General features: G+C 42.6%; 1 protein-coding gene across 1 annotated transcript in view; it reads right to left on the bottom strand.

Moving 5' to 3' along the window:
* Positions 1-2308: 2308 nt before the first annotated feature.
* Positions 2309-27360, bottom strand: part of LOC138303630 (C-type lectin domain family 2 member D-like) — a 65225-nt gene continuing 40173 nt past the window's right edge. The window contains exon 5 of the mRNA XM_069242928.1: positions 2309-7221. Coding sequence (XP_069099029.1) covers positions 7065-7221 — 157 coding nt within the window. The 3' untranslated portion in view covers positions 2309-7064. The remainder of the gene's footprint in view (positions 7222-27360) is intronic.

The following is a 27360-nucleotide window of genomic DNA, read 5'->3' on the forward strand; positions in this document are numbered from 1 at the left end:
ACACATTTTACAAGGGCAATACTCCTGATTGATACTGAATTAGCTGCGGGTAGAGCTGTGACGCTTCAAAATAGCCTTGCTTTAGACATCCTTCTAGCGAAGGGCGACAGGTTCTGTAACATGATTACCTCTAGGCATTGCTGTTTGTATATACCTAACAATAGTAAAGAGATAAGAGACTTCCTTTATAACCTGACTAACTTGAGTAGTGATTTGAAGCAATTGAGTTAACCAGGGGTTTTGGAAAAGGTTGGAAAGGGATTTGCTTCAGTGGGAAATTGGCTTAGTCAAATATGGAATGGGGCATTATTAAAAATTATACAGGGAATATTGCTTGTAATTGCTTGTTTATTAGGCTTATGGGGATTATGCAAATTGTGTCAAAAGATAAAATTAAAGGAGGTCTAAAAATAATCAGAGGAGGGAAGAACGAAATAGGGAAAGAATTTACAGCGAAGATCTGAGAAGAAGACAAAATACTGAGGAAATAGAGTTATAAAACTAACAGGGAAAAAGTAGTGTGATGACATATTTAGTCAGCAGAGGAGGGATTGTTGGAGCAAATTTATTAATTTGAAATATTAATGAGTGGTTAAAATGAAATGAGTAGAAAAATGAATAACGTAGAAAATAATGTGCACGTTTGAAATTGTGACGAAGGGGAGTGGCCGTCAATGTTGACGAAAATATTAAAAAGAAGACTAATATATAAGTAAATGATAAAAATGTAACCAAAATATGTAGTAATGTGACATATTGAAAGATATAAGCTATGTTTTATTAATGATGTGCCTTAACTTAGCATTTGTCTGGGCCTAGTCTTACCAGACCTCATCGCAGAAGCTGTTTTTCTAACGGTAAAATGTAAAACATTGGTGAAAGCTGAACTAACCATGAACTGCCTATTGTTTAACAAAATCTGCTTATCAAGGAGCCTGCTTGTGAACCAACGGACAGTAGCTGGTAGAGGTAGAATTGTAGCAAATGTTGTGTAAGTTGCACGAGGTGTACTTGAACAATGGAGACACTGACTGGAGAAGACGATGCAACATTTTCGATACCTGATGATGAGGACATCGCAAGAAGAACCAATCAACAGCCTAAGAATCATGAAATACTAGAATCTATAGATTTGGTGTGTTTTATCCATTGGCTATTTAAATAGCATGTGGCTAATTGACCAATTAGGAATTAGGGGACAGTCTGGGTGACTCTGATATAGCATTGTGACAGAGGGAAAAGACTTCAGATGGATAGGGAGAGGGGAACAGATTCTATTGAATTTGAGCAGTGACTCGAGATTCTGTCATTGGGCTCGACTCTCTGACTGAGAGCCTGATGTGATGCTGATCGACTGATGACCTGAGGACGAAGACTGACTCTGTTGCTGACCCATAACGAGGATAGTAGACATGACAATGTGACTGTATTGCATTGATTTTCCTTTCTAGGTCCTAACTGCGCTGTCTATCTAGCATTCCTTAGTTAGATGTTTTCTTCAAATTTGTGTTCTAAATTGTTTTTGCATGACACCTCACATGCTAATGCTGATCTGGTTTAGTTAAGGTTTCTCTATATGACGATACTGGACATGACGTTTGACAATTGATTGACGGACAAATTCTGCTGAACTTATGCCACTAACTGGGTTGTTGGGATTGATCTTCTTGTTGAACTATGCTGCGAATGCTCTAGAATGTATCTTGATGCAAGTTTTGATTAGATTATGATCATAGCATCTTTTGATTGATTAGTCATGTTTTATTGAGTTGAATAAAGTTTGAATTCACTTCATGACTTAGAATTGTAACCGAAGGGCAATAAAACTACTAAATGTATATTTTGAGGAGTGGTTATTCATGACTGCTAGGTCATAGTGCATCAATTAATTGGTATTCTTGCTTAATTTGTTAATGCTTGAATTAATGTTATTGAGACTGCGCACTGATTATTGAGTACACTTGTCACAGTGTGACTAGGATAGTCCATGCAAATCAAAAGGTTCATCGACCTAAGTGCGTCACCTTGTAAGTTTACGTATTAAGGACCGACACGCTAACAACACCCTAATTCCAAACATATCATAAATATCATCAAAATAAACAATGAAAACTCTGCACACATCATCCGACTCATCAGGAACCATTTTAGTATCTATCCGTCGTTCCGTCAGTGCATCCATTGTTAGTTCCTGGGAACATCACTTTTTCACACTTCAAGTAAACATTTGTAACAGTTTAAAACATCAGGTTTCTACAAGCACTTCCTCAATGAGAAAACATTTGTTACTGCTAGGATTTGGTCAACCTTCAGTTAGAACAATACGTTTTTATTTTTCTCTAAACATGAGATCATACTTTTATTCTGCCATTGCATTTTAATATAGGGCTATGCAATACTCAGGCCCAGCACTTGCAAACTTAAGGCCTATAGTTAATTTAAGCACATACATAGCATTTAATTGTAAATATGACACACTACTGCAAAATTTACATTCATATACTTTCTGAATAAACATTAATATGCTTTTTGTAAAATATTACATATTAGATGGCGGCCATTCAAGCAGGCATGTTTTCGAGTCGCACATTAATTTCTGTTAATTCATTTTCTATGCAGATTCAAAGTACAGAAATATACGAAATATTTCTTAGTAATAAATTCAGAGCTCACACTGTCATTACTCTAAGTTCTATAAGAGTCTCAGAACTGTGCTTTTAGCACAGAATACAACGGCAGAATTAACCAACAATAGAATCGAATGTTGCATTTGACATTTGAATTTCAGAGTTCAGAGTTCAGCATCTTATTCGGTTCTGTGTTCCTGGTGCACACGGCTTCTCACAGCCCCATGTGCTGCTAGGAGCAGTTTTAGGAAGGGACAGTTTGTGTCTGTTAATCACCAGCTGCAGCAAAGGAAAAGCAGATTTAATTTCAGAATTGGAGGATGTGGGCTCTGGTGCACCTGTGACTCCCCGACAAGCAGTTTAAAGTTCACAGCAATGTGGTACAGGCCTGCTCTTGAGTTCAGTACATCTGCATGCTAAACAAAGGCTCAAAGGTGATTCAGGAGTCCAGCCACACATGGCTCAAGACAACAACTGTGTTGCTGAGAATGAAGTTTTCACATAGCAAATGGAGGGGATTGAAGCACAACAGGGGTCTTAATCTGGCATCAGTGCCACTCGCGAGGGAAACCTCTGTTCAGGGTGGCCCACACTTTGCAGGCTGCCAGTAAGAGTTCACTGAATACCTTCTGTCCTCGTCAAGACAACACTCAAATGTAAAACGTGCACTGGGCTGTAGAAGGCTGATCCTCCAGAAAGAGCTGTCCTGCTCCTGATCTATTCCAGCTGCAGTAGCAAAGGACGTCATGCAGCCCTGGGAGTAATTCATTCAGTCCACAAAGACAGGTACCCAAAGATTTACCTCTGGCTACAGCCTTCATCTACACTTGTGTACACAGCATCTTGAAGCAAAAAGGTGAACACTGAGTTAACTAAGTGGTCAGCTCAGAACAGGGATTGTGAGAGCTATATTCCAATTTATCACTCAAATTCAAAGCTGGCCCCAAACTTTAATGCAGGCCAAATGGTGGAATTATATTCTCTTTTAGGGGAGCCACATCTTCAGGACAAAGAGCCACAGGGGGGCCATCACATTCAGATGTGTTAGTCTCTTCCATGCAACCTTGGGCAAATCAGGTGCTGCGTCAATATTCTCATCCCAGTAGAGCATGAAAAAGGATGCAGGAGATGGGTAGACAACCCCATTGAGTGTAGTGAATGTCTGCAGTGCTTCGGCAATACTCTCAGACCACAAGATGATTTTCTCCTGGGGGCTTCACCCAGAACCAATGACCACATAAGGGCCTTCATTTTCCACTTACTGGATGTAAATCCGAATCCAGGCATACACATTTGGTTTACGAAAATTCCACATGGAGATGGGAGCCATACCTTAAAGCATGTTGAAACTGTTTACATGGTTGCCTGAAGTCTGCCAGAAGTTATCAGGACTCCATTTGTATTTCATTAAATGTAAAATGTGTTTTTTTGGGCCTTTAACAATGGCTTCTAGGTCATCTTGCATCTGAATAATTTCTTTAATGTCCTTTAGTGAGAAAAAGAGAAGTATAGCACACACTTTAACTCAAAGAATAAGTCAAATGTCTGCTTCTCGCTTTTAAATCCGCCATGGGTTAGTGGATGGATTAAATTCCTTACTGTTTAGAACCTGAAATAATACGAGGTTAATCAAGCATACAAATGAAAAAACAAAATGTGATATTTAAAAAAAGGCTCTGTAAACATGAAGGAAATTGAAACTGCATTAAGAAAAGAAGTTGGTGTCCTTAGGTTGATTCGTGGAAGCAATGCACGTATGGAAAACAGACCCGAGTATGGGCGATTAGTCACCTCAATTAAAGCTGTGGTGTGAGCCGACAAAGTAATAATTAGGAACAAAAAAAAGTATAAGTGATAAGCAAGAGGCTAGCATTGTGCTTAGGCTTTTAGAAATAAAAGCAAATTTTGAAAAGGTCTAAACTTCCAATTAAATAAAAATTGCAAAGTTCGTACTTTTTGGTTTGTGAATTAAATAAAATATATCGTGCATTTTGATGTACACTTGTTTATGTAGTTTTGTTGATTGTTTTGTACTCCAATGATAGAAATTGGCCGGGGGTGTCCCCGGCCTCCAGTAGTGATTTAGTGGGGGTCCACAAATGGGAAAAGTTTAAGGTGCTACCAAGAGCTTAGCCTGGCACAGGCTGACAGCATCCAAGAATCAATAGCTGGTTTTCCATTCAGCTCACTCTTCTTTCTTTTACAAATAATGAGTAAGAGGAAAGTGGCTTGAATCAGGCACTTTCTTTCTTCAGGAGGAAATTGGAGCATGGCAGGTTGTTCCAGTCTTAATAAGAAGGGAAATGCAATTTATTGCCTTATTTTCTACTCAGTTAAAATGTGCACAGAAAACCACCTCCTGCCTGCCCTGGATAACTAACTTTGTAGCCAATTCTAAGTCTACTTGGTGACACATATAATGGTTGACACGGTAGTAGACGTATCGTAAAATGAAAACTTCATCAGGCTGTGAAATACTAAGATTATATGTAGATATTTTTTTCACCAATGTTGGCTTATTTCCAGCCCTGCTCAAGGGCAGCCATACAGAATCCCACCTTCTATTCCCACTCACCTCCTAATGGACATCAATGCAAACATCCCCACTAGAACCAGGGATGAAAGCGCACGGGCCTGAAACAAGCTTCTCTGTACCATATCCCGGACTATTCATTGCTACTGACTTGAAAGTCGTACTCCTCCACTGTCTTGTGGAGCCCATCTAGCTCTGCTCCTCCAAGAAAAAGAACAGAAATGGTCACAAATTTGGGGCATGGAGGTGCTTTATGACGCTTTACTGGAACCCCACCATTGACTGACGAGAATCTTGATGCATAGTTCAGTAATTTATCAACCACAAGTCAAACAGACTCTGATTCAATGCCGTTTCAGGGGCAGAGAAAAAGCATAAAGGTGACTGATGCACCTTTGAGTAAAACAAAGGGGAATGTCAAGCGAAGGTGACAGAGCGAGGAGTAGACAAGCAGATGCCGCAAAATATTTCCTCATTCAGAATTTTGGTTTTGACACTGGGAAAATGGTGATCCCAAAAAAAGACTACATCAAATTAAAGGTTTTGCTATTATACTACTGATCAGCATTTCTTAACCTTTTGACTTCTGTAGACCCCCCACTTGCACATTATTAGAATCCGGGGACCACCACAGAGTGATCATTGGAATCCCAGGACCCCACTGTGTCATCATTAGAACTGGGGACCCCGGTCTAAGCAATTCAGGTGATTTAAACTGTAAAAATACTGAAACAAGCATTCAAACACATGCACAAATTATGGAATACTCAACTTAATTCATAATTATAAATAAAAAAAATCCTAATTTTCATTTGATTGTAATGGGAAGTTTGGGGCTTTTCTAACCTTAATTGAGGCCACCAAGAGCCCTTACTATATTCTAGGTAATGCACTTGCACAGCTTCCATAAATCAATCAGGACTGAGGGAACCAACTTAAATTGTAACCTCCAATTTCGAATTCCTTCACACTTAGAGTGTTTTAAAATTCTGCAGTTTATATGGTGCCTCCTTATTTATCTGAACTTCAATACCCTTTATTATTTATCTTTCAAGCAGTTGTGGAACTAGCATGAGAGTTCGAGGGGGAGTTTCAGACCACAGGTTTGGAATCACTGCCCTTGCTAGATTAAACAATCTTTTAAGTTAAGGTGTATGCAAATTTTGTTAGGGGTACATTTTTAATATACTTGAATTATCAAAATGTCGGGGCACAATCCCATTATTGTTTACAAAACTTGTGTTGAAAAATGTTTTTGGTAAAAACCTCGAAACATTTAAGCAGAAACAAAATTAAACCGAAAATATATCTTATATATATATCCTTATTGAAACATTGGAATGTTGGGAGCTCCATTGAAGTCAATGAAGTGCCTTAGGGCTTATAATAGCTGGCAGAAGCCGTATGCTCCAACACACCAGTGTTTGTCTTTATGTTTCTCCCTCTTTAATTTAGATCATTCCACCCTCAGTGAGATGAATGTTCTAATAGCCTTACAGTCCCTCTGCCTCAGGCTATACCGGTCGACAAAGGACCTCTCTGAGGCCATATATCTTTGGTTCAGGGCCTTTAACAACTGCTACAGCCCTCAGTAGTGGACTATAAGGGTACTTTATGGGCTTAAATAGTTGAGAAACTGTAACCTCTGAAATTCACCCTTACTAATTCCTGGGATTTCCTGTGAAAGTGTTGGAAAGCACACAGGTTTGATATGTTGAGTGACTCTATAATTGAAAATATAACATGTAAACAAGAGAAACAGCACACTTATTTCGACTTTCTTGAGTCTCATCAGTACAGTGCAACTTGTGAGAAATCCACCCATTCTCCAAAGGAAGCCTCTGGGATGGAGAGAGTCACAAATAACTGCAGATAAGTGTGTGCTATATATTCTCTCAATGACACTAATGAAAGGGCTGTAAGATTAAGGATCTTTTTTTGCGGTTTCGTCCATATGCGGACACTTGGGTGCAGATCCACTTGCGTTTGCCGTAACATTCTGCACTCTTAACTCTCCCATGATTCAGGTAGGCACATTCTGAGTAGTCTTCCACCACAAACCTACAATATAAAGAAAACAATCTGGATTTTCTGCAACTTTCCATTTGGTACATATGCAATGCTGCTTAAAGGCGTAGACACTAATACATATTTGATACACAATATAATACAGAAAAAACAATATACAAGCGCAAGGAATGGGAGCCTGGCAGGACAGGCACTGGTCAGTGATGGAGAGAACTTGATGTACTGCTGGGTAATATAAGTGACGTGATCTTCCAGGGAACCAGGTCTCAGCCTAGTAAGCCTCCAGCCCCTCTTATGTAACACTGTGCAGCAGTGGGCAAGAACTGCACGGCTACTTAATAGAGCAAGCGTTGGCAAAGCCAATAGGTCTCGCCTACGCGAGCTGTTGTCTTTGGTAATGATTTCTAGCCAGGTTGTAATGCAGAGTGGCTGCCATGCAGCATGGCTAAAAATAATTTTATAAAGTGGTATGACATGGCTAGGACAGCTGGTGAAGCAAGCCAAGAACGGAAGTGGAAGAGGGCTGTGGCCACTGGGCGACAACGGAGTCTGGGTGTAAGGGAATGGTGCAGCAAGTGGACAACGGAACACAGGCAGATGGATGGGAGGGAAAGTGAAAGAAGGGCAGGCAGGACGGCCTGGGGAAGCAAACTGACAACATGTAGAACAGGAGGAGCTAGGGAAGCCAGCTGTCAGTTGAGGAAAGGCATGGCTGGGGCAGCAAGATGACAAAGGAGGGCGGACCTGGAAAGCCAGGTCACAAAGAAGGGTGGGCGGAAGGGATGGGAAAGCAAACAGACAAGAGGATCTTAGGAACCAAGGATTTCAACTGAGAAGGGGCAAGAAAGAAGAACCTGGGTGAGACCTAAAAAAAAAAAAAAAAAAAAAAAAACATGGCAACTTGTGAACCCAGATAAGTGAAAACAAAATGAAAAAAAACGGGTGTTAGGTTTAAAATCATGCTGTAAAGTAGACAATAAGCATCATTTAGGTTCAAACCTTTCAGATTAAAACACAAACCCCGGGACAGTCTTAGCTTCAATTTTGCCACTCACCTGTCACAAAGTGATGAGGATGGGAACAGATTATGGGGCCCATTAGGAGTTTGGCAGCTGGAAAAACCTGTCAGTCAAACTCCAGATGGAGTGGTGCCGCCCTGCTGGTGACCTCACCGCTGGCCCCATTGCGACTTTCCGACTGGGCTGACTGGAAGAAACCAAGGTTTCCGATGGTCAGTGCAGTGGGACAGGTGCGGCAGCATTGTCGCCGGCTCATAACTGAGATGGAAGTAATGCTGCCACATGCAGGGGGGCACCAGCACCCTTAAAAAGCGCACTATCTGCACAGCAGTCAGTGCACATTTCAAGGGTGCTGGGCAGGGGGACCCTGCAGGGGCCCCCCTGAGGTCCCTGTACCTGTTCTCTGACAGCCTTTTTGCGGCATGGCCGAGAACAGGATTGTAATCAGCAGGGCAGTGCTGCATTCAGCATTGCCTTGGCTTATTACAACCTGCACTGCCGTCAGCCCGTTTGGATCCTCGAGATCCTGGTGGGATAAACTGTAAACTTCGTACTTGTATAGCACACTACTCACCCGTTAGGGTCTCAAGGCACTGTACGCATACTGCTGTGGAACCCCTCCTGGCTTTTCCCTGTGAGGTGCCCACTCCTGGGCAACCTCCAAGGTGAAGCCAGGAATCCCAGCGCTGTTGGGGCCGTTGTGGAGATTAAGCAAGCTATTGCCCAGAGTTACAGAGTGGGACCCATGAATTAGATTAGGCACCGATGCGAGAATTATCAGGTCCGAGGAAATTGTGCCCAAGACCCGCAGAGGCGGGAATTGATCCCTGGTCCCCGGCCAGATTTCTGCATCAGATTCTGCCGCTCTAACCATTGAGCCACACTTCTCCACTAGGATGCAGTAGGTGTGGAGGCATGGCTGCCCGCCAACCTCATAATGTGGCGGTCAGACAGCCACGGTGGACGGTCCCTAGTAATAAGCCCCTATGTTACATTTCTACATGTATGGAAACATGTTCCTAAGCAGTCAGACGTGGAACCTTCCCATACGTGTACGAAACCTCAGAACTGGGATTCAATCTGCAAAGGATTTATGTCAATATGGATCTCTGGTAATCCTCCCAATCAGGGATTTAAATGGGCCGGATCCAGCTGGTGCTAAGCAACCACAGTTCTAAAAAGTAGGTGCTGAGACGGGTCCCTATCAGGCTCTACCATTTGACCTCACCCGCATTGTGAAAAAAAATCTTAACTCTCCAGCACTATCACCCTTCAGCGTCTTTGATGTAACTTCAAAGAGACTTGGTATAGTTCTTTCACAATCTCATCATTTCAGAACTGATACATTTTCAATGCCATATACAATAACGCCTTTATTGCTTTTTTATCTTATGCAAGCAACAACTGTTGACAAAACTAGCTAAGATTTCAATGTTGAGTTTTTGATGTTATTGATTACATTTGTTTATTGATGAGATGTTTTGTGACCAAACCCTTTCTCGTTATCCAAGTCTAAAAACGCATATGACCTCTTGAAGGTAATGGTTGTTTACCTTAACCTGTCCCCTTATAAAATAAACTATCAAAGTAAATATAAGGTTTAAAGGATGTGCCCAAAGATTTTGGTAGCAGTTTTAGGATGGTTTTAACTTCTAGGAGGGTTTTAGTCTTCTCCTGGTAGGGGTTAGATTTTGCCATCTGGAAATTTTTTAATTTGGTTTTGAAATGCTCGTTTGGAGATATTCTCAGCGTTCCTGGAGTGATTTTGTGATTGGATTAGGGTTTACGCTTGCACAGCTTAAGCAAATTGCAGGTGAATTGTGATATTTGTGATAATTGCGGAGTTGGTATACTCCAATGTAGTTTGTAAGGGAGTGTGAGTATTCCAGAGGGTAAGTCGTCGAACTTCAATTGTGTGTGGTGCTTTGTGGTAAAACATTCCCCACGTGGTTGTTGATGTACGGACCCTGCGAATTCTAAGACTCCAGAGTATTGGTACAAGTATGTGATATACTTGGTTGTTGTTGTAAATTATCTGTTTTAGTGGGTCAATTGGGCATGGTTGACAAAAGGAGTGTTAGTTTGACCAATATTGGTGATTCCTGGGTGAACAAGGAGGATCTAGTATTAGTCAAGGGTAAAATTTGCTAGTCAAATTTTACGTGAGTCAGAGAAAGCTGAAGAATAAGTAGTTGTTAGAGCTAAATGCTGCAATCGAAAAAAAAATTGAAACTTCCGAAGTGATTGTGTTCTCTACTTATAGCAAGAAGACAAATTGGTGTGCTGATTTTTTTTCCTTAGTGCTCGCAATACTTTGCATTAGTTTTGTGAGATTTTGAGTTACGGGTGGATAAGCCGCAAGACTTTGACAGCCTGTATGTGAGAGTGTGATATCACATGGGTCCGCGCTGGGATAGGTCAGTTGGTGAAAGGGAGCCGCGAATGGATTGGTGATCAACCGTAAAGGGCAATTGGTCAAGAGAAGCAAGCAAAATGGATTTTGGGATTGAATTACTTCCCGTTTTAAATGTAAATCGCAGTTTCGACTTGGATTTGAGTAAAAATTAACTTTTTCAAAGCGTTAAAGAGTGCGCTTAGGGGAGATGATTATATTCCATGTAGAGCAGGATAAATTTGCCCGCCTGAAAGTACCCCAGCATATATCCTTCTTGATGAGAGAGATACCGGGCATGTATGTGGTTAAAACACTGGTGCAAAATTACAGAGAAGGAAAGGAGTTCAGCATTTCCTGTCCATGGAACTTTTAACATAATAATTTTAGAGAATTTGAGAAAAGTGCTGTATGTTTAAAAACCTCCTCCGAGACCAGGACAATTTGAAGCTTTAGCCATTTGGGAATTAGTGGACAGACAGTAAGAGAAGTTAAAATTTGAGAGTAGAATTAGAAAGGCAGAGAAGACATTAGCAGAAGATAGATGGGACAACGAGTTAACATTTTGGAGAACTCGAACTTTACAGGGAATTAAAATGTTTCCTGCAATTACACAAGAGAAGGAGAGCAGTGTCAAACAAAAGACTAAAAAGAAAAATAAAGACTCTTCTGAAGATGAGTCGAAGTCAGCTGAAGCTAGAAAATCATTGACTTATGATGAAGAATCAGATGATGAGAAGTTCATACTACAATTATTGAGAAGTCGTCCTCCACCATATGCAGCCCAGGAGCCAATTCCAAGTACTAGTGCCAGTCCAAGTGCCCCAGTACCAGTACCAGCTGCAATTACACAGAAGTACAGGTCGCAACTAATATTCCTGCTATCACAGTTACACAATCACCCAGGATTCAGACAGTAGAACAGCCTGGGATTTATCCTACTATTCCTGTTGTGAGTTCCTCAATGAGTATTACAGTACCTGTGGTACAACCACAAGTCTATCAGAAACCAGTGATGGTCTAAATGGAGTCTACACTTAGCCTGGTGTCTCCAGTACCGGTTCAGAAAATTCAGGGGTACACACCTGTTATGAGTTCACAGTCAAATTCTTCAATGTTGACCGGTCAGAATTCAGGAGTAATTTACTAGAAAAATCAAAATGTTCTGACAAGTCCAGAAGCTTTAACAATACCGGTTAGTCCTGTTGTTCCGTTGATTACCGAGGGAAATAATGAGAATAGTGTGCAGAATATTTTCAATTCAAATGCAGAAATGGAGAGACTAAGGCCCTCATTTCAACCTCAGGGGTCCTTTTCAAAGACCGCCGAGGTTCCGCCGGGCCAAAGACCGCCAGTGTTGGTGGTCTTCCGCCAACCATATTATGACTGCGGGCGACCCTCCACCCTTTTTTGGACGGAGAGCCACCAGCAGCCATACTTGCGGTCGGCGGTGTAGTGGAGGCTGCTCTGTCACCGCCACATCATTAGAACACCGCCCACTGAATTACATCCCAGTATTTGCCGTGGTGGTGTTCTGGTGACGGGGTGCTGGAAGTGGAGCAGCCTCCATGGATCCCGTTCCCTTCCGGAGGATCACCGAAAGAGGTAAGGTGATCGTCCGTTAGGGGTGGGGGGTGTTGTGTGGTGTGTGCGTGCATGTGAGTGTGTAGAGGGGGTGTGTGAGTGCGTGTATGTATGCAGGAGGTGTAGTGTGTAGGGGAAATGCTCTGTGTATTATGTGTGCATGTATGTGTGCGTGTATGTGCGTGAATGGTGTGAGCGTGCGTGAAGGGAGTGTGGGGGGTATGTTTGGGGGGTCTATGGGGGTGGGGGGGTCCTACTACCTTTGGGGGGCGGTAGGGGGTTGTGGGTGTTGGGGTGGACTCAGTGGAAGGGAGAGGGGGAGACCCCAATCAGTGCCAGGGAACGAATTCCCTGGCACTGATGGTGCCTACCGCCATGGATTTTGTGGCGGTTCAAAACCCCACAAAATCCATGCCGGTATGCGGGGTCTTGATACCGCCGGCAGACTAGTGACAGCCGCCGGGCTGGAGACCTTTGTCTCCAGCCTGCCGGATGTTACCGCCGTGGCGGACGGTGAGGTATATTGGCGGTTTGGCATATGCCAAACCGCCAATGTCATGATGGGGCGGTAATGACCGCCAGCCTATTTGCGGTCCTACCGCCATCATTGCACTGTCCGCCAGGGTCGTAATGAGGGCCTAAATGTTCATACTGGAGTTATGTCTCCAAATAACCTGACGTTTGACAAGACAGGTGAACTGATTGATTTCAGTTATTCCAGGTCTTCACATACTTCAGAAACATCAAAAATCACACCACAGAACATGTCCAGTATAAATAATAATAATGTTTCATTACAAGGTTTGACTGCTCAGCAGTTAACGGATTAGTTAGAAAAGATGAGTGGAACGAAGACGAATACAAATACTGAGAGGGGGAGCTCTTTGAACATGGCAATGCTTAAATTAGAAATAAATGAAAAGAATGAGGGAGCAATTGATGTACAAAGAATTGACTTGTATAATGAAGATGAGTTATGCTTTACATGTAAAATAATTACACACAGAGCAGGACTGATTCCCTAGAAATTAGCAGACTTTGCAAAGAAGTTCAAAGTAGATATTGAGAAAATGAAGCAGCTGAGGAGAAGCTACAAATTAGAATTTGATTCAAAAGATTTTGAGAACATAAGAATACCAGGAATGAAAATTCACATTAGGGAATTAATTCAAAGTGTCCAATTATGGGAAGCATTAGATAAATGGGAAGGCAAATGGGTGAAGAAAAGAGATCACATGAAAAAGGAGCATGTGCATATGAATACAAATTCGAAAGCAAATGTGCAGCGGACTGATGGTAGTTCAGTAAAAGTATTCCCAATGAGAGAAATCCCTGGAGGGGATTTGTACATGTCCCTTGGAGCAGAAGTTATATTTTATCATTTACAAATGATTACCGGAGATTGAAAGAGAAACCAGTGGAATGGTAGCAGCAAACAGATAGGTTTGTGAAGCTTGCAAAATGCCTGTGGGAGGACTTAAATACATTGTTAGAAACAGTGCTTCCAGCTCATTAATGGACTGAATGCAAAAGAAGTGTAGACTGGCCAATGAGAGAGCCTCCATGAGATCCAGTCACAAGTGCACTGTCTCCTAAAGTAATGAAAATCAATTACAAACTGATTGAGTTCCTGAAAGCAAGCATTTCCCCTAAAAGTATTGATTAGCAGAGAATTGATAGAACAGCACAGGAAGTGAAATAATCAATACACGCATACTATGAGAGATTGCTTCAGGCGTTTAAACATTGCTGTGGGACTGAAGCAATTGAGCCGAAAGACACGATTCATTTTGTGTTCAGATTTGTCAAAGGTTTGAGACCTGAAATTGGACAGATGGTTAAAAGTAATTTGATTTGCTGGCAAACAAAATCGGTTGATGAGGTGCTACAGTTTGCGACAAATTGTAGTGACGAGATTGAAATGAAGCAGAAGAAATAGAAGGAAAAGGCCATGGTAATGCAGATTAAAAGTGGCACAATCGGGGATGCAGAGAACTTTTCCTCAGCATCAGGGAATCTTTCAACAGCAGCAGGGAAACATGTTGTTTCAAAATCAGGCAAGAGGTAGAGGTTGTGGTAATCGCTTTGATTTGAATATGATGCCATAATCCATGTGATATGCAGGCAATGAAAAGGATGTTACCTTGTCACAATTGCGGGAATTTCGGGCATTGGAACCGGGAATGTCCGATGATGATGCAGGAAGGCATGGTTACGCAGATGAATGAATACAATCTTTTCCCACGTTCAAAAGGTCCGAGAATGAGGGGTCCTAATCCAAATGTCCAAAATATTCAGATGCAGATCCCTCAACATATGCAAAGTCCCCAACCAATGAAACAAATGCAAATGCCACATTTTCAGATGCCATAGACACAGTTAATGCAGCCTTAGGTACAAATGGTACTGAAGCAGCAACAAATGCAAATAACTCAAGCTCCAATGGTCCAGCAGCAGATGATGCTTACTCAGCAGAACATGGGTCAAAAGTTAAATCACAATAATCATACAGTACAACAGTTTACACTTCACAGTGAGGATGAGTAGAATTATGAAATGAGTGAGAGTTCTGATGAAGAAGAATGTGGGTTGGCAGCTTCATTAGAGGTGGATCAGAAAGGTCTTTATGCAAATGGTAAAGTAACGAGTCATAATGTCTAATTTCTAGTCGCTACAGGAGCTACACACTCTACAATAAGAACACCAGATGTCCCGAATGTACCACTTTCTGGGAAAGCAGTGCAGATTGTAGGAGTTGCAAATTAGTACATGACAAAACCAATTACTGAACCAGTTCCTATTAAAATTGGAAACTTTGAAGGACTACACAAATTCGTAATTTGTGACTCGAGTCCAGTTTCCTTGCTAGGAAGAGATCTATTGTGCAAAACAAAATGTTTGATTACCTGTACAAATGATGGAATTGCTATTCCGATGAATAGTGCGGATGACGATGATGATTCAGGCATATAAACTGAACGTGATTCAGTTATTGAAGAATATCCTCTGGTTAGTTTGTACCCTACATTCACAATACAAGACCTGCCAACTGCTTTACAGGGCACAGCTAATTTGAAAGTTTGGGACTTACCAGGAAAAGATACTGGTCTGATCAAAGGAGTAGAGCCAGTCAAAGTCACAATAAAGGCCAGTGTAGATTTTGCACAGACACAGCAATATCACATGGCACCAGATACAATTGAAGTAGTCACTCCTGTAATTGCAGATTTTGTGAAGCAGGGAGTTTTAAAAGAAGTGCTGAGCAGCCCATGTAATTCGCCTATTATGGATTTGTGAACACCAAGTGGGAAATTTAGAATTGTCCTTGATTTGAGACAAATGAATGAAATAGTGGTAAAATATTGTCCAGAGGTACCAAATCCAGCAGTGATTTTGTTTCAGATCCCATGTGATGCAGAATGGTTCACGATGGTGGATATTTCACAAACATTTTTTACTGTGTCTCTTCACGAGGATAGTCAATATCTTTTCTGTTTTAAATTTTGTAAAAAAGTCTACAGTTGGTGCAAAATTCCACAAGGTTTTTCAGAATCACCATCAATCTTTAACCAGGTGTTGAAAAAGAACTTGGAATCATTGGTAATGCCTTTCCAAACAGCATTCGTTCAGTACATGGATGATCTTGTGGTTGCTTCAAAGACAAGGGAAGCATGCAGGCAAGATACGATTGCTTTGTTGAGTCATTTTGGAGAGAAAGAACATAAAGTGTCCCCAGCGAATTACAGAACTATCAGAAAGAAGTGAAATATTTGGGACACCAAATAGAGAAAGGTGCGAGAGGGTTACAGCTATTTTGCAAATGAATCCTCTAGTCATACAAAGTTCTCAGGATGTTTCTCGGAACTGTGAGCTATTGTCGCCAGTGGATTCCAAATTTTTCTATGATTTCAAAGCCATTGCAGAGACTGACCCGCAAGGACGTTACAGAACCTGTCCCTTTTGATGAAGCTTGCATGAAAGCTTTTACTGAGTTGAGAGAAAGTTTGTGCAGAGCACCAGCTTTGGGAATGCCTAACTACACGAAACCATTTATGCTGTTCTGTGATGAGTGATTTCTGTGCTCTTTCTGTCTTGACACAGGTACAAGGTGGTGTAAATTGCCCTGTAGCAAATTTTCCTGCTACTTTGGAGCCAGTCACACAGCTCTACCTGGCTGGTTGCGAGCTGTGTCAGAGGTTGGTTTATCACTAGCTCAGTGTGAAGCTACTGTGATGGGATATCCTTTAACTGTTTTAGTCCCTCACTCTGTGGAGGTTTTGTTGACCCGTACAAAAACGCAATACCTGACAAATGCGAGATTGACATGTTTTGAAACTCTAATTTTGGGTTCTCCAAATGTTACCCTGAAGAGATGTACAGTGCTTAACCCAACAACCTTACTCCCAATTGACAATATCGAAATTGAAAAATTGAAAGAAGTTGAACATGATTGTCTAGAGGTTTCTGAATTGTGCACAAAACCCAGACCCGATATTGAAGATACTGCGTTAGAGGAAAATAACCAGATTGTTTTTGTTGATGGTTCCGGTTTAAGAGCTAACACGGGAACACTGAAAGCTGGATATGCTGTGTGCACAATTACTGGTATACTCAAAGCTTTATGGCTTCAAAGAGTATTTTCTGCTCAAGTTGCTGAATTAGTTGCCCTCACTAGAGCCTGCTTTATTAGTGTACAGCTTAAAGTCACAATGTTTACAGATAGTCAGTACAGATTTGGAATTGTCCATGACTTTGGCCAGCTGTTGTCACAAAGAGGTTTCATGACCTCTTCTGGTTCACCAATCAGAAATGGTGAAAGAATTCATGATTTGTTACAAGCCCTACAATTACCCGAGAAGATTGCTGTGGTTAAATGCAGTGCACATCAGAAATTCAATTATTTTGTTTCAAGAGGAAATGCTTATTCACACCAAGTCGCAAGATATTGCACATTGAATTGTATCACAATTAATGAAGAATGTCAGAAAGTTGAAATTGATGAAACAAATTCAAATTACTTGTTACCTGCTGTTGATACATGGGATGAGATCAAATATCTGCAAGGGAATGTATCTGACGAAGAGAAGAAAACCTGGGAGAAATCTAAATGTGTTCAAAGAGATGTAGATGATCTTTGGGTCTCAACTGAAGGACAAGTATTGCCAAACTGGCTACTGACACAAATGGCGAGACATTAACATGGTCAAGCACACATTGGCAGGGATGCAATGATTCGAACATTTAAACAGTTCTGGGTTAATCCAAAATTTAGGCAGGTTGCCAAAGCAATTTGTCACAGGTGCATTACATGCCAACAATCAATCAATCAATCAATCAATCACATTTATAAAGCGCGCTACTCACCCATAAGGGTCTCAAGGCGCTGGGGGGGAGGGGGTCAGTGCTCGAAGAGCCAGGTCTTGAGCTGCCTTCTGAAGGGGAGGTGTTCGGGTATGGCGCGAAGGTGACTGGGCAGGGAGTTCCTCCAAAATAATGTGGGAAAAAAACAGCTGTCAATTTGAGTCACATTGGAAGAGCAAGAGGGCCATTCAGCAGAATGCAAATGGATTTCATTGAGATGCCTGTGTGTGGTGGTTTGAGATATGTGCTGGTGATTGTTTGTATTTTCAGTCACTGGATTGACGCTTACCCTACACGTAGAAATGATAGTCTCACAGTAGCAGAGCTCCTACTTAGAGAGTTGAATAACAGTTTGGAATCCCAGCCTCTGTAGAATCAGATAAAGGAAGTCACTTCAATAACAAAGTAATAAAATTATGTTCAGCATTAAGCATTGAGCAGAATCTGCACTGTAGCTATCGGCCCGAAGCATCTGGATTGGGAGAGCAAATGAATGGTACTTTGAAAGCACAACTGGCAAAAATGTGTGCATCTACGAATTTTAAATGGCCAGATGCCTTGCCTTTGGTTTTGATGAGCATGAGAAACACACCTGATAGAAAGACAGGACTTTCTCCCCATGAAATCCTCATGGGCAGAGCAATGAGATTACCAGCTGTTACTTCAAATGCTCTTGTGAATACAAGAGATGTATGGTGCTGTATTACTGCACGAATCTAGCTGAGGTGGTTCGCTTTATTGCTCATCAGGTGGAAGTGACAAGCGTGCCACCATCCCAAGACCCGTGCCACAGTCTGCAGGCTGGCAATTGAGTGATGATCAAGAAGCACGTAAGAAAAATGTGTCTGGAACCTAGGGGGAAGGGTCCCCACCAAGCGGTGCTCGTCACGCCAACTGCTGTGAAGTGCACTGGGATCCCGAACTGGATTCATGCCAGCCACATGGGGAAAAAGCCCTATCCGCTGGAAGAAAACGAAGATGAGTTTTTGAGAGTACTGACAATTAATATGCAGTCTCAAGAAGCAAGAAGAGAGACTGTAGAGGTAGAAGCAGAGACAGTGCAAACTGTTGAAGATCCAGGTACACCTCAGAGAGATGAGATAGAGTTTCCTGAGGGTGCTCATGCATCAGCAAATGAAATTGGAATGAATTGTTGAAACCAAGATCAAAAAGAGAAACATATACTAAAATAACTGGGGATATATTTGGGGCAATTATTCCTTCTGTAGGAGTTGTCCGTAATGCTCTGAAAATTAGAAAGTTGGCTAATATTGTGGATAACATGTTAACAGATTTTCTGAAGCTGTATTATTTATGGATACTGAAATTGCTGCGGTACGTTTAATGGTTCTTCAGAAACTCCTTGTGTTAGACATCCGTTTAGCAAAGGAAGGTGGAGTCTGTCGAATTTTAAAATCAAGGCATTGCTGTACTTTCATCCCAGATAATAGTAAAGGATTTAGAAATGTCATCAAGAACCTGACCAATTTGAATTCAGGCTTAAAAGATCTGAAAAAGCCAAGGGTTTGGGAAAATGTTGGCAAAGGTGTTGCAAAAGTGAAACATTGGCTGAGTAATCTTGGAAATGAGATTGTGGGATAATTGTAATTGTAATCGTATTTATATAGCGCTTACTACCCCTGACGAGGCGTCAAAGCGCTTTTCGATGAGTAGCACGCTACTCCGGAACCCAACAAGAATTAGTGATGGATTAGTATCGTTAAATAATGAGTACAGTTTTAGTATTATTATGAGTTAATTTGAGCCGCGGATATGAGAGTTTGTTAGTTAGACTGGAGTAATGGAGGGGTGGAGGAGGAAATAAATCCAGGGGTGTTAATTGGGAGTATATCCTTCATTTACTCAACCCAAAGGCTTGGGATGAGTAAAGGGGGGTGGAGGGGGAAGAGTATGGGGAAGGGTTAGGGAGAGCATAGTAGCAGGGTGAGATGAATGCAGGAGAATTTAGTAGGGTTGTGTGGGAGGTCACAGACGTAGAGTGAGGTTTGGTGAGTTAGATGTTGAGGGAAGAGCTTAGGCAGAGATATTTAGGAGATGAAAGTGGTAGAAGAGATTTGGGATGAGTCAGAGTGAGAATGGAGGATAGTTTGATAGAGACATGACATAAGAGTGATTAGTAGATAAGTGTGATAAGATGAGAGCAGGAATTCATAGATATCTAATATAACAACCCCCAAAAAAAAAAAAAAACAGGAGCCATGCAATGATCCACGAACATGCCAAGCACAGAAACAACATATACACATACACACATATATATATATACATATGTATCGGCGTATAACACGCACTTTTTCTCCCTGAAAATAGGGGGCAAATGATGTGTGCGTGTTATACGCCGATATAATGTTACAATTTTTTTCCAGAAATGTCCTTCTTAAAATGAGGTGCGTGTTATACGCCGGTGCGTGTTATACACCGATAAATACGGTAATTAGAAACATGGGTAAAAAATACTTAGTCAGACAGGTTTAAGGAGTGTGTGTGTATTTTATTGTTATGACATAGTAGCAATACATATTTTCCAAAGAAGCTATAAATAAATAGAAATATACATATAATCTGAAAAAATATTTATCCACATAGGCATATGCAGTTCATAGTTGTTTGAAAAAGGTGGTTATGAAGGAAAGAGTCAACTCTTGAGTAGTTTTCTGAAGACAAGAAAGTTATCTGTGGCTCTTATAGTTGGGGGTAATGAATTCCATAGTTTGACTGCTTGGACGGAGAAGGATGTACCACCTATACTCTTTTTCTTGTATGGTGGTGTTCTAAGGCGGGGTGCCAGTCTTGAGCGGAGGGTTCTTTGTTGGATGTATTTGGTCATTTTCTTTCTGATAAAAAGCGGTCCTGTTCCATGTATAGCTTTGTGGGTGATACAAAGCAGCTTGAAAGTGCATCTTCTGGCAACGGGTAACCAGTGTAGTGCTCTCAAGGCAGGGGAGATGTGGGCTTGCGGCTTTATATGTAGTAGTAGCCTGGCTGTGGAATTCTGGATACGTTGTAGTTTTTTCATAACAGATAGAGATGATCAATGGTAGAGGCTATTGGCATAATCCAGTTTGGATAGTACAAGTGAGATGGTAGCTTGCACCTTGTGTGGAAATCCGAGGTGGGGGAAGATGCGTCGTAAAGTCTTTAAGGTGATGAAGCTTGTGCATGCTAATTTGTCTACTTGGGCATTCATAGTTAACTTGGAATCCATGGTGATTCCTAGGTTTTTAACTTCCTTGGATAATTGAGGAGGTGGTCCGAGATCGTCAAGCCAGACGCACAGAGGGTCATAACTTTTCCAGTCACCACATATGAGTATTTCTGTTTTGGAGGTATTTAGTTTGAGATGGCTCCAGGTCATCCACTGATCAACGGCTCTGAGGCAACTGAAGATTTGTGAGTTTTCAATGTATTTGGGGTCTTCTAATTTAAGTAGTATTTGTGTGTCATCTGCATAGTTGTAGCATGTGGGATGGAAATCATTGATCAGTTCTGGTAAAGATATCATGTAGATGTTGAAAAGCAAAGGTGAGATGATTGAGCCTTGGGGGACCCCTGCTTTTGTGAGGTAGGGTTCGGACGAGAAGGGGGGCGAGTGGATGATATTTGCTCTTTTTTAAAGATAGGAAGTAATCCAGTCGAGAGCAATCCCTTGTATGCCGGCTTCATGGAGTCTTTGAGTTAGGGCGTCATGGTCAACCGTATCAAAGGCAGCCTGTATTCCTTCTGTTTCTTGTATATGAGACAATTATGTATTAAACTGTGTTGACATGCAGTTAGAAACAAACACATAGGACCAGTGAGGGTTTAAAAGATTCACAAGAACAGCAAGATAGCTAGACTTCGGAAGGGGATGTCAAGTGAGACCTTTCACTAGATTTAAGAGCGCTTTTCACTGAGCCGAGTTTAAAAACAACCCTGAATAAAGCAGGCTTCATCCAGGGTGTGAAAACATACCAAGGTCTGGCAGAGGCATTGTGCTATAGTTGCATGTATACAGTGCTTCAGGTCCTGTCGAGATTTTGGACTGGTAGCAGGCTATTTTGTGGGATTGTTATGTTTTTTTTTTTTTTCTTAGTGTTTTATAAAGGGAGAACCTTCTACTCTGTGTCTCCAGTAGCGGAAGATAGAACCCGCTCGTCACAGTCTTATACGGATTACGCTCCAGTACATCATCAATTCACCTCCAGGAAGGATTCTAGATTTTTTCTGCTATGGAATCTCTGAGCGCAGAGCCTTCCTTTATCTTTGCCAAGCCCAAGAGTTAGGGTGGCTTGTCCTTTCCAGAAGCTGAGCTTCAACTGGGGCACCTGCTACGTTTATATTTGTAAGTGCTTCCTGTTGAGGTTTAGTTTCTATAAAATGAGCATCATGGCCTACCCAACCGGAGTATTTTCTACCAGTAAGTCAGTAAGCGTTACCTAGCATGTTTTATATGCACCTTTTATATTGTACACTAAAGCTACGTGAATGGACCACGGTGAAAACGTCTCCAGCAACCCTGTTTGTCCTTGGCAATGTGATTGTTACTAGTGCGCCTTTGTAGAGATGCCCTCGTGCTTCTGCGCATCAACAACGCACCACCTGACTCGGCGGTAAACGCAGTGGGGTCGTTTTGGAAAGCTGTCCATCATCCTGGTAAAAGCGGGAATTCCTTTGCCTACTTCGAGGGTGGACGGGGCGTGGCTCAAGGAGAGGACAATAGCACCCGCGCGTCACAGTCAGATACAGATTACGCTCCAGTACATCATCAATTCCCCCCCCAGGAAGGATTCTAGATCTTTTCTGCTATGGAATCTCTGAGCGCACAGCCTTGCTTTATCTTTGCCAATCCTAAGAGTTAGGGTGCTTGTCCTTTCCAGAAGCTGAGCTTCAACTGGGGCACCTGCTACGTTTATATTTGTAAGTGCTTCCTTTGAGATTTAGTTTCTGTAAAATGAGCATCATGGCCTACCCAACCGGAGTATTTTCTACGAGTAAGTCAGTAAGCGTTACCTAGCATGTTTTTTTACACCCTGTTTATATTGTACACTATGGCTACGTAATGGGTCATGGGGGAAACGTCTCCAACAACCTTGTGTGCCTTTGGCAATGTGATTGTTACTAGTGCGTCTTTGTGGAGATGTCCTCATGCTTCTGCGCATCAACAACGCACCACCTGAATCAGCGGTAAACGCAGTGGGGTCGTTTTGGAAAGCTGTCCATCATCCTGGTAAAAGGCGGGAATTCTTTTGCCTACTTCGAGGGTGGACGGATGCGTGCCTCAGCGGGCGGAGCTTACAGGTGATTAATAAAGGGAGAACCTTCTACTCTGTGTCTCCAGGAGAGGAAGATAGAACCCGCTATTCAAGTCAGATACAGATTACGCTTCAGTACATCATCAATTCACCTCCAGGAAGGATTCTAAATCTTTTTCTGCTATGGAATCTCTGAGCGCACAGCCTTGCTTTATCTTTGCCAAGCCAGAGAGTTAGGGTGGCTTGTCCTTTCCAGAAGCTGAGCTTCAACTGGGGAACCTGCTACGTTTATATTTGTAAGTGCTTCCTGTTGAGGTTTAGTTTCTGTAAAAAGAGCATCATGGTCTACCAGACCGGAGTATTTTCTACCAGTAAGTCAGTAAGCGTTACCTAGCATGTTTTATAGGCACCGTTTATATCGTACACTAAAGCTACGTGATGGACCACGGTGAAAATGTCTCCAGCAACTTTGTGTGCCTTTGGTAATGTTATTGTTATTAGTGCGTCTTTCTGGAGATGTCCTCGTGCTTTTGCACATCAACAACGCACTACCTGAATCGGAGGTAAACGCAGTGGGGTCGTTTCGGAAAGCTGTCCATCATCCTGGTAAAAGGCGGGAATTCCTTTGCCTACTTCGAGGGTGGACGGGGCGTGGCTCAGCGGGCGGAGCTTACAGGTGACTTATAAAGGGAGAACCTTCTACTCTGTGTCTCCAGGTGAGGAAGATAGAACCCGCGCGTCACAGTCAGATACAGATTACGCTCCAGTACATCATCAATTCACCTCCAGGAAGGATTCTAGATCTTTTTCTGCTATGGAATCTCTGAGCGCACAGCCTTGCTTTATCTTTGCCAAGCCCGAGAGTTAGGGTGGCTTGTCCTTTCCAGAAGCTGAGCTTCAACTGGGGCACCTGCTACGTTTATATTTGTAAGTGCTTCCTGTTGAGGTTCAGTTTCTGTAAAATGAGCATCATGGCCTACCCAACCGGAGTATTTTCTACGAGTAAGTCAGTAAGCGATACCTAGCATGTTTTATAGGCACCGTTTATATTGTACACTAAAGCTACGTGATGGACCACGGTGAAAATGTCTCCAGCAACTTTGTGTGCCTTTGGTAATGTTATTGTTATTAGTGCGTCTTTGTGGAGATGTCCTCATGCTTCTGGCATCAACGCACCACCTGAATCGGAGGTAAACGCAGTGGGGTCGTTTCGGAAAAGCTGTCCATCATCCTGGTAAAAGGCAGGAATTCCTTTGCCTACTACGAGGGTGGACGGGGCGTGGCTCACCGGGCGGAGCATACAGGTGACTTATAAAGGGAGAACCTTCTACTCTGTGTCTCCAGGAGAGGAAGATAGAACCCGCTATTCAAGTCAGATACGGATTACGTTCCAGTACATCATCAATTCACCTCCAGGAAGGATTCTAAATCTTTTTCTGCTGTGGGATCTCTGAGCGCGCAGACTTGCTTTATCTTTGCCAAGCCCAAGAGTTAGGATGGCTTGTCCTTTCCAGAAGCTGAGCTTCAACTGGGGCACCTGCTACGTTTATATTTGTAAGTGCTTCCTGTTGAGGTTTAGTCTCTGTAAAATGAGCATCATGGCCTACCAGACCGGAGTATTTTCTACCAGTAAGTCAGTAAGCGTTACCTAGCATGTTTTATATGCACCGTTTATATTGTACACTAAAGCTATGTGATGGACCACGGTGAAACGTCTCCAGTAACCTTGTGTGCCTTTGGCAATGTTATTGTTTTTAGTGCGCCTTTGTAGAGATGCCCTCGTGCTTCTGCGCATCAACAACGCACCACCTGACTCGGCGGTAAACGCAGTGGGGTCGTTTTGGAAAGCTGTCCATCATCCTGGTAAAAGCGGGAATTCCTTTGCCTACTTCGAGGGTGGACGGGGCGTGGCTCAAGGAGAGGACAATAGCACCCGCGCGTCACAGTCAGATACAGATTACGCTCCAGTACATCATCAATTCCCCCCCCAGGAAGGATTCTAGATCTTTTCTGCTATGGAATCTCTGAGCGCACAGCCTTGCTTTATCTTTGCCAATCCTAAGAGTTAGGGTGCTTGTCCTTTCCAGAAGCTGAGCTTCAACTGGGGCACCTGCTACGTTTATATTTGTAAGTGCTTCCTTTGAGATTTAGTTTCTGTAAAATGAGCATCATGGCCTACCCAACCGGAGTATTTTCTACGAGTAAGTCAGTAAGCGTTACCTAGCATGTTTTTTTACACCCTGTTTATATTGTACACTATGGCTACGTAATGGGTCATGGGGGAAACGTCTCCAACAACCTTGTGTGCCTTTGGCAATGTGATTGTTACTAGTGCGTCTTTGTGGAGATGTCCTCATGCTTCTGCGCATCAACAACGCACCACCTGAATCAGCGGTAAACGCAGTGGGGTCGTTTTGGAAAGCTGTCCATCATCCTGGTAAAAGGCGGGAATTCTTTTGCCTACTTCGAGGGTGGACGGATGCGTGCCTCAGCGGGCGGAGCTTACAGGTGATTAATAAAGGGAGAACCTTCTACTCTGTGTCTCCAGGAGAGGAAGATAGAACCCGCTATTCAAGTCAGATACAGATTACGCTTCAGTACATCATCAATTCACCTCCAGGAAGGATTCTAAATCTTTTTCTGCTATGGAATCTCTGAGCGCACAGCCTTGCTTTATCTTTGCCAAGCCAGAGAGTTAGGGTGGCTTGTCCTTTCCAGAAGCTGAGCTTCAACTGGGGAACCTGCTACGTTTATATTTGTAAGTGCTTCCTGTTGAGGTTTAGTTTCTGTAAAAAGAGCATCATGGTCTACCAGACCGGAGTATTTTCTACCAGTAAGTCAGTAAGCGTTACCTAGCATGTTTTATAGGCACCGTTTATATCGTACACTAAAGCTACGTGATGGACCACGGTGAAAATGTCTCCAGCAACTTTGTGTGCCTTTGGTAATGTTATTGTTATTAGTGCGTCTTTCTGGAGATGTCCTCGTGCTTTTGCACATCAACAACGCACTACCTGAATCGGAGGTAAACGCAGTGGGGTCGTTTCGGAAAGCTGTCCATCATCCTGGTAAAAGGCGGGAATTCCTTTGCCTACTTCGAGGGTGGACGGGGCGTGGCTCAGCGGGCGGAGCTTACAGGTGACTTATAAAGGGAGAACCTTCTACTCTGTGTCTCCAGGTGAGGAAGATAGAACCCGCGCGTCACAGTCAGATACAGATTACGCTCCAGTACATCATCAATTCACCTCCAGGAAGGATTCTAGATCTTTTTCTGCTATGGAATCTCTGAGCGCACAGCCTTGCTTTATCTTTGCCAAGCCCGAGAGTTAGGGTGGCTTGTCCTTTCCAGAAGCTGAGCTTCAACTGGGGCACCTGCTACGTTTATATTTGTAAGTGCTTCCTGTTGAGGTTCAGTTTCTGTAAAATGAGCATCATGGCCTACCCAACCGGAGTATTTTCTACGAGTAAGTCAGTAAGCGATACCTAGCATGTTTTATAGGCACCGTTTATATTGTACACTAAAGCTACGTGATGGACCACGGTGAAAATGTCTCCAGCAACTTTGTGTGCCTTTGGTAATGTTATTGTTATTAGTGCGTCTTTGTGGAGATGTCCTCATGCTTCTGGCATCAACGCACCACCTGAATCGGAGGTAAACGCAGTGGGGTCGTTTCGGAAAAGCTGTCCATCATCCTGGTAAAAGGCAGGAATTCCTTTGCCTACTACGAGGGTGGACGGGGCGTGGCTCACCGGGCGGAGCATACAGGTGACTTATAAAGGGAGAACCTTCTACTCTGTGTCTCCAGGAGAGGAAGATAGAACCCGCTATTCAAGTCAGATACGGATTACGTTCCAGTACATCATCAATTCACCTCCAGGAAGGATTCTAAATCTTTTTCTGCTGTGGGATCTCTGAGCGCGCAGACTTGCTTTATCTTTGCCAAGCCCAAGAGTTAGGATGGCTTGTCCTTTCCAGAAGCTGAGCTTCAACTGGGGCACCTGCTACGTTTATATTTGTAAGTGCTTCCTGTTGAGGTTTAGTCTCTGTAAAATGAGCATCATGGCCTACCAGACCGGAGTATTTTCTACCAGTAAGTCAGTAAGCGTTACCTAGCATGTTTTATATGCACCGTTTATATTGTACACTAAAGCTATGTGATGGACCACGGTGAAACGTCTCCAGTAACCTTGTGTGCCTTTGGCAATGTTATTGTTTTTAGTGCGTCTTTGTGGAGATGTCCTCGTGCTTCTGCGCATCAACAACGCACCACCTGAATCGGAGGTAAACATAGTGGGGTCTTTTCGGAAAGCTGTCCATCATCCTGGTAAAAGGCGGGAATTCCTTTGCCTACTTCGAGGGTGGACGGGGCGTGGCTCAGCGGGCGGATCTTACAGGTGATTTATAAAGGGAGAACTGTCTACTCTGTGTCTCCAGTAGCGGAAGATAGAACTCGCTCGTCACAGTCAGATACGGATTACGCTCCTAGTACATCATCAATTCACCTACAGGAAGGATTCTAGATCTTTTCTGCTATGGAATCTCTAAGCGCGCATCCTTGCTTTA

Source organism: Pleurodeles waltl, chromosome 7 (assembly GCF_031143425.1).
Source record: "Pleurodeles waltl isolate 20211129_DDA chromosome 7, aPleWal1.hap1.20221129, whole genome shotgun sequence".
NCBI lineage: Eukaryota > Metazoa > Chordata > Amphibia > Caudata > Salamandridae > Pleurodeles > Pleurodeles waltl.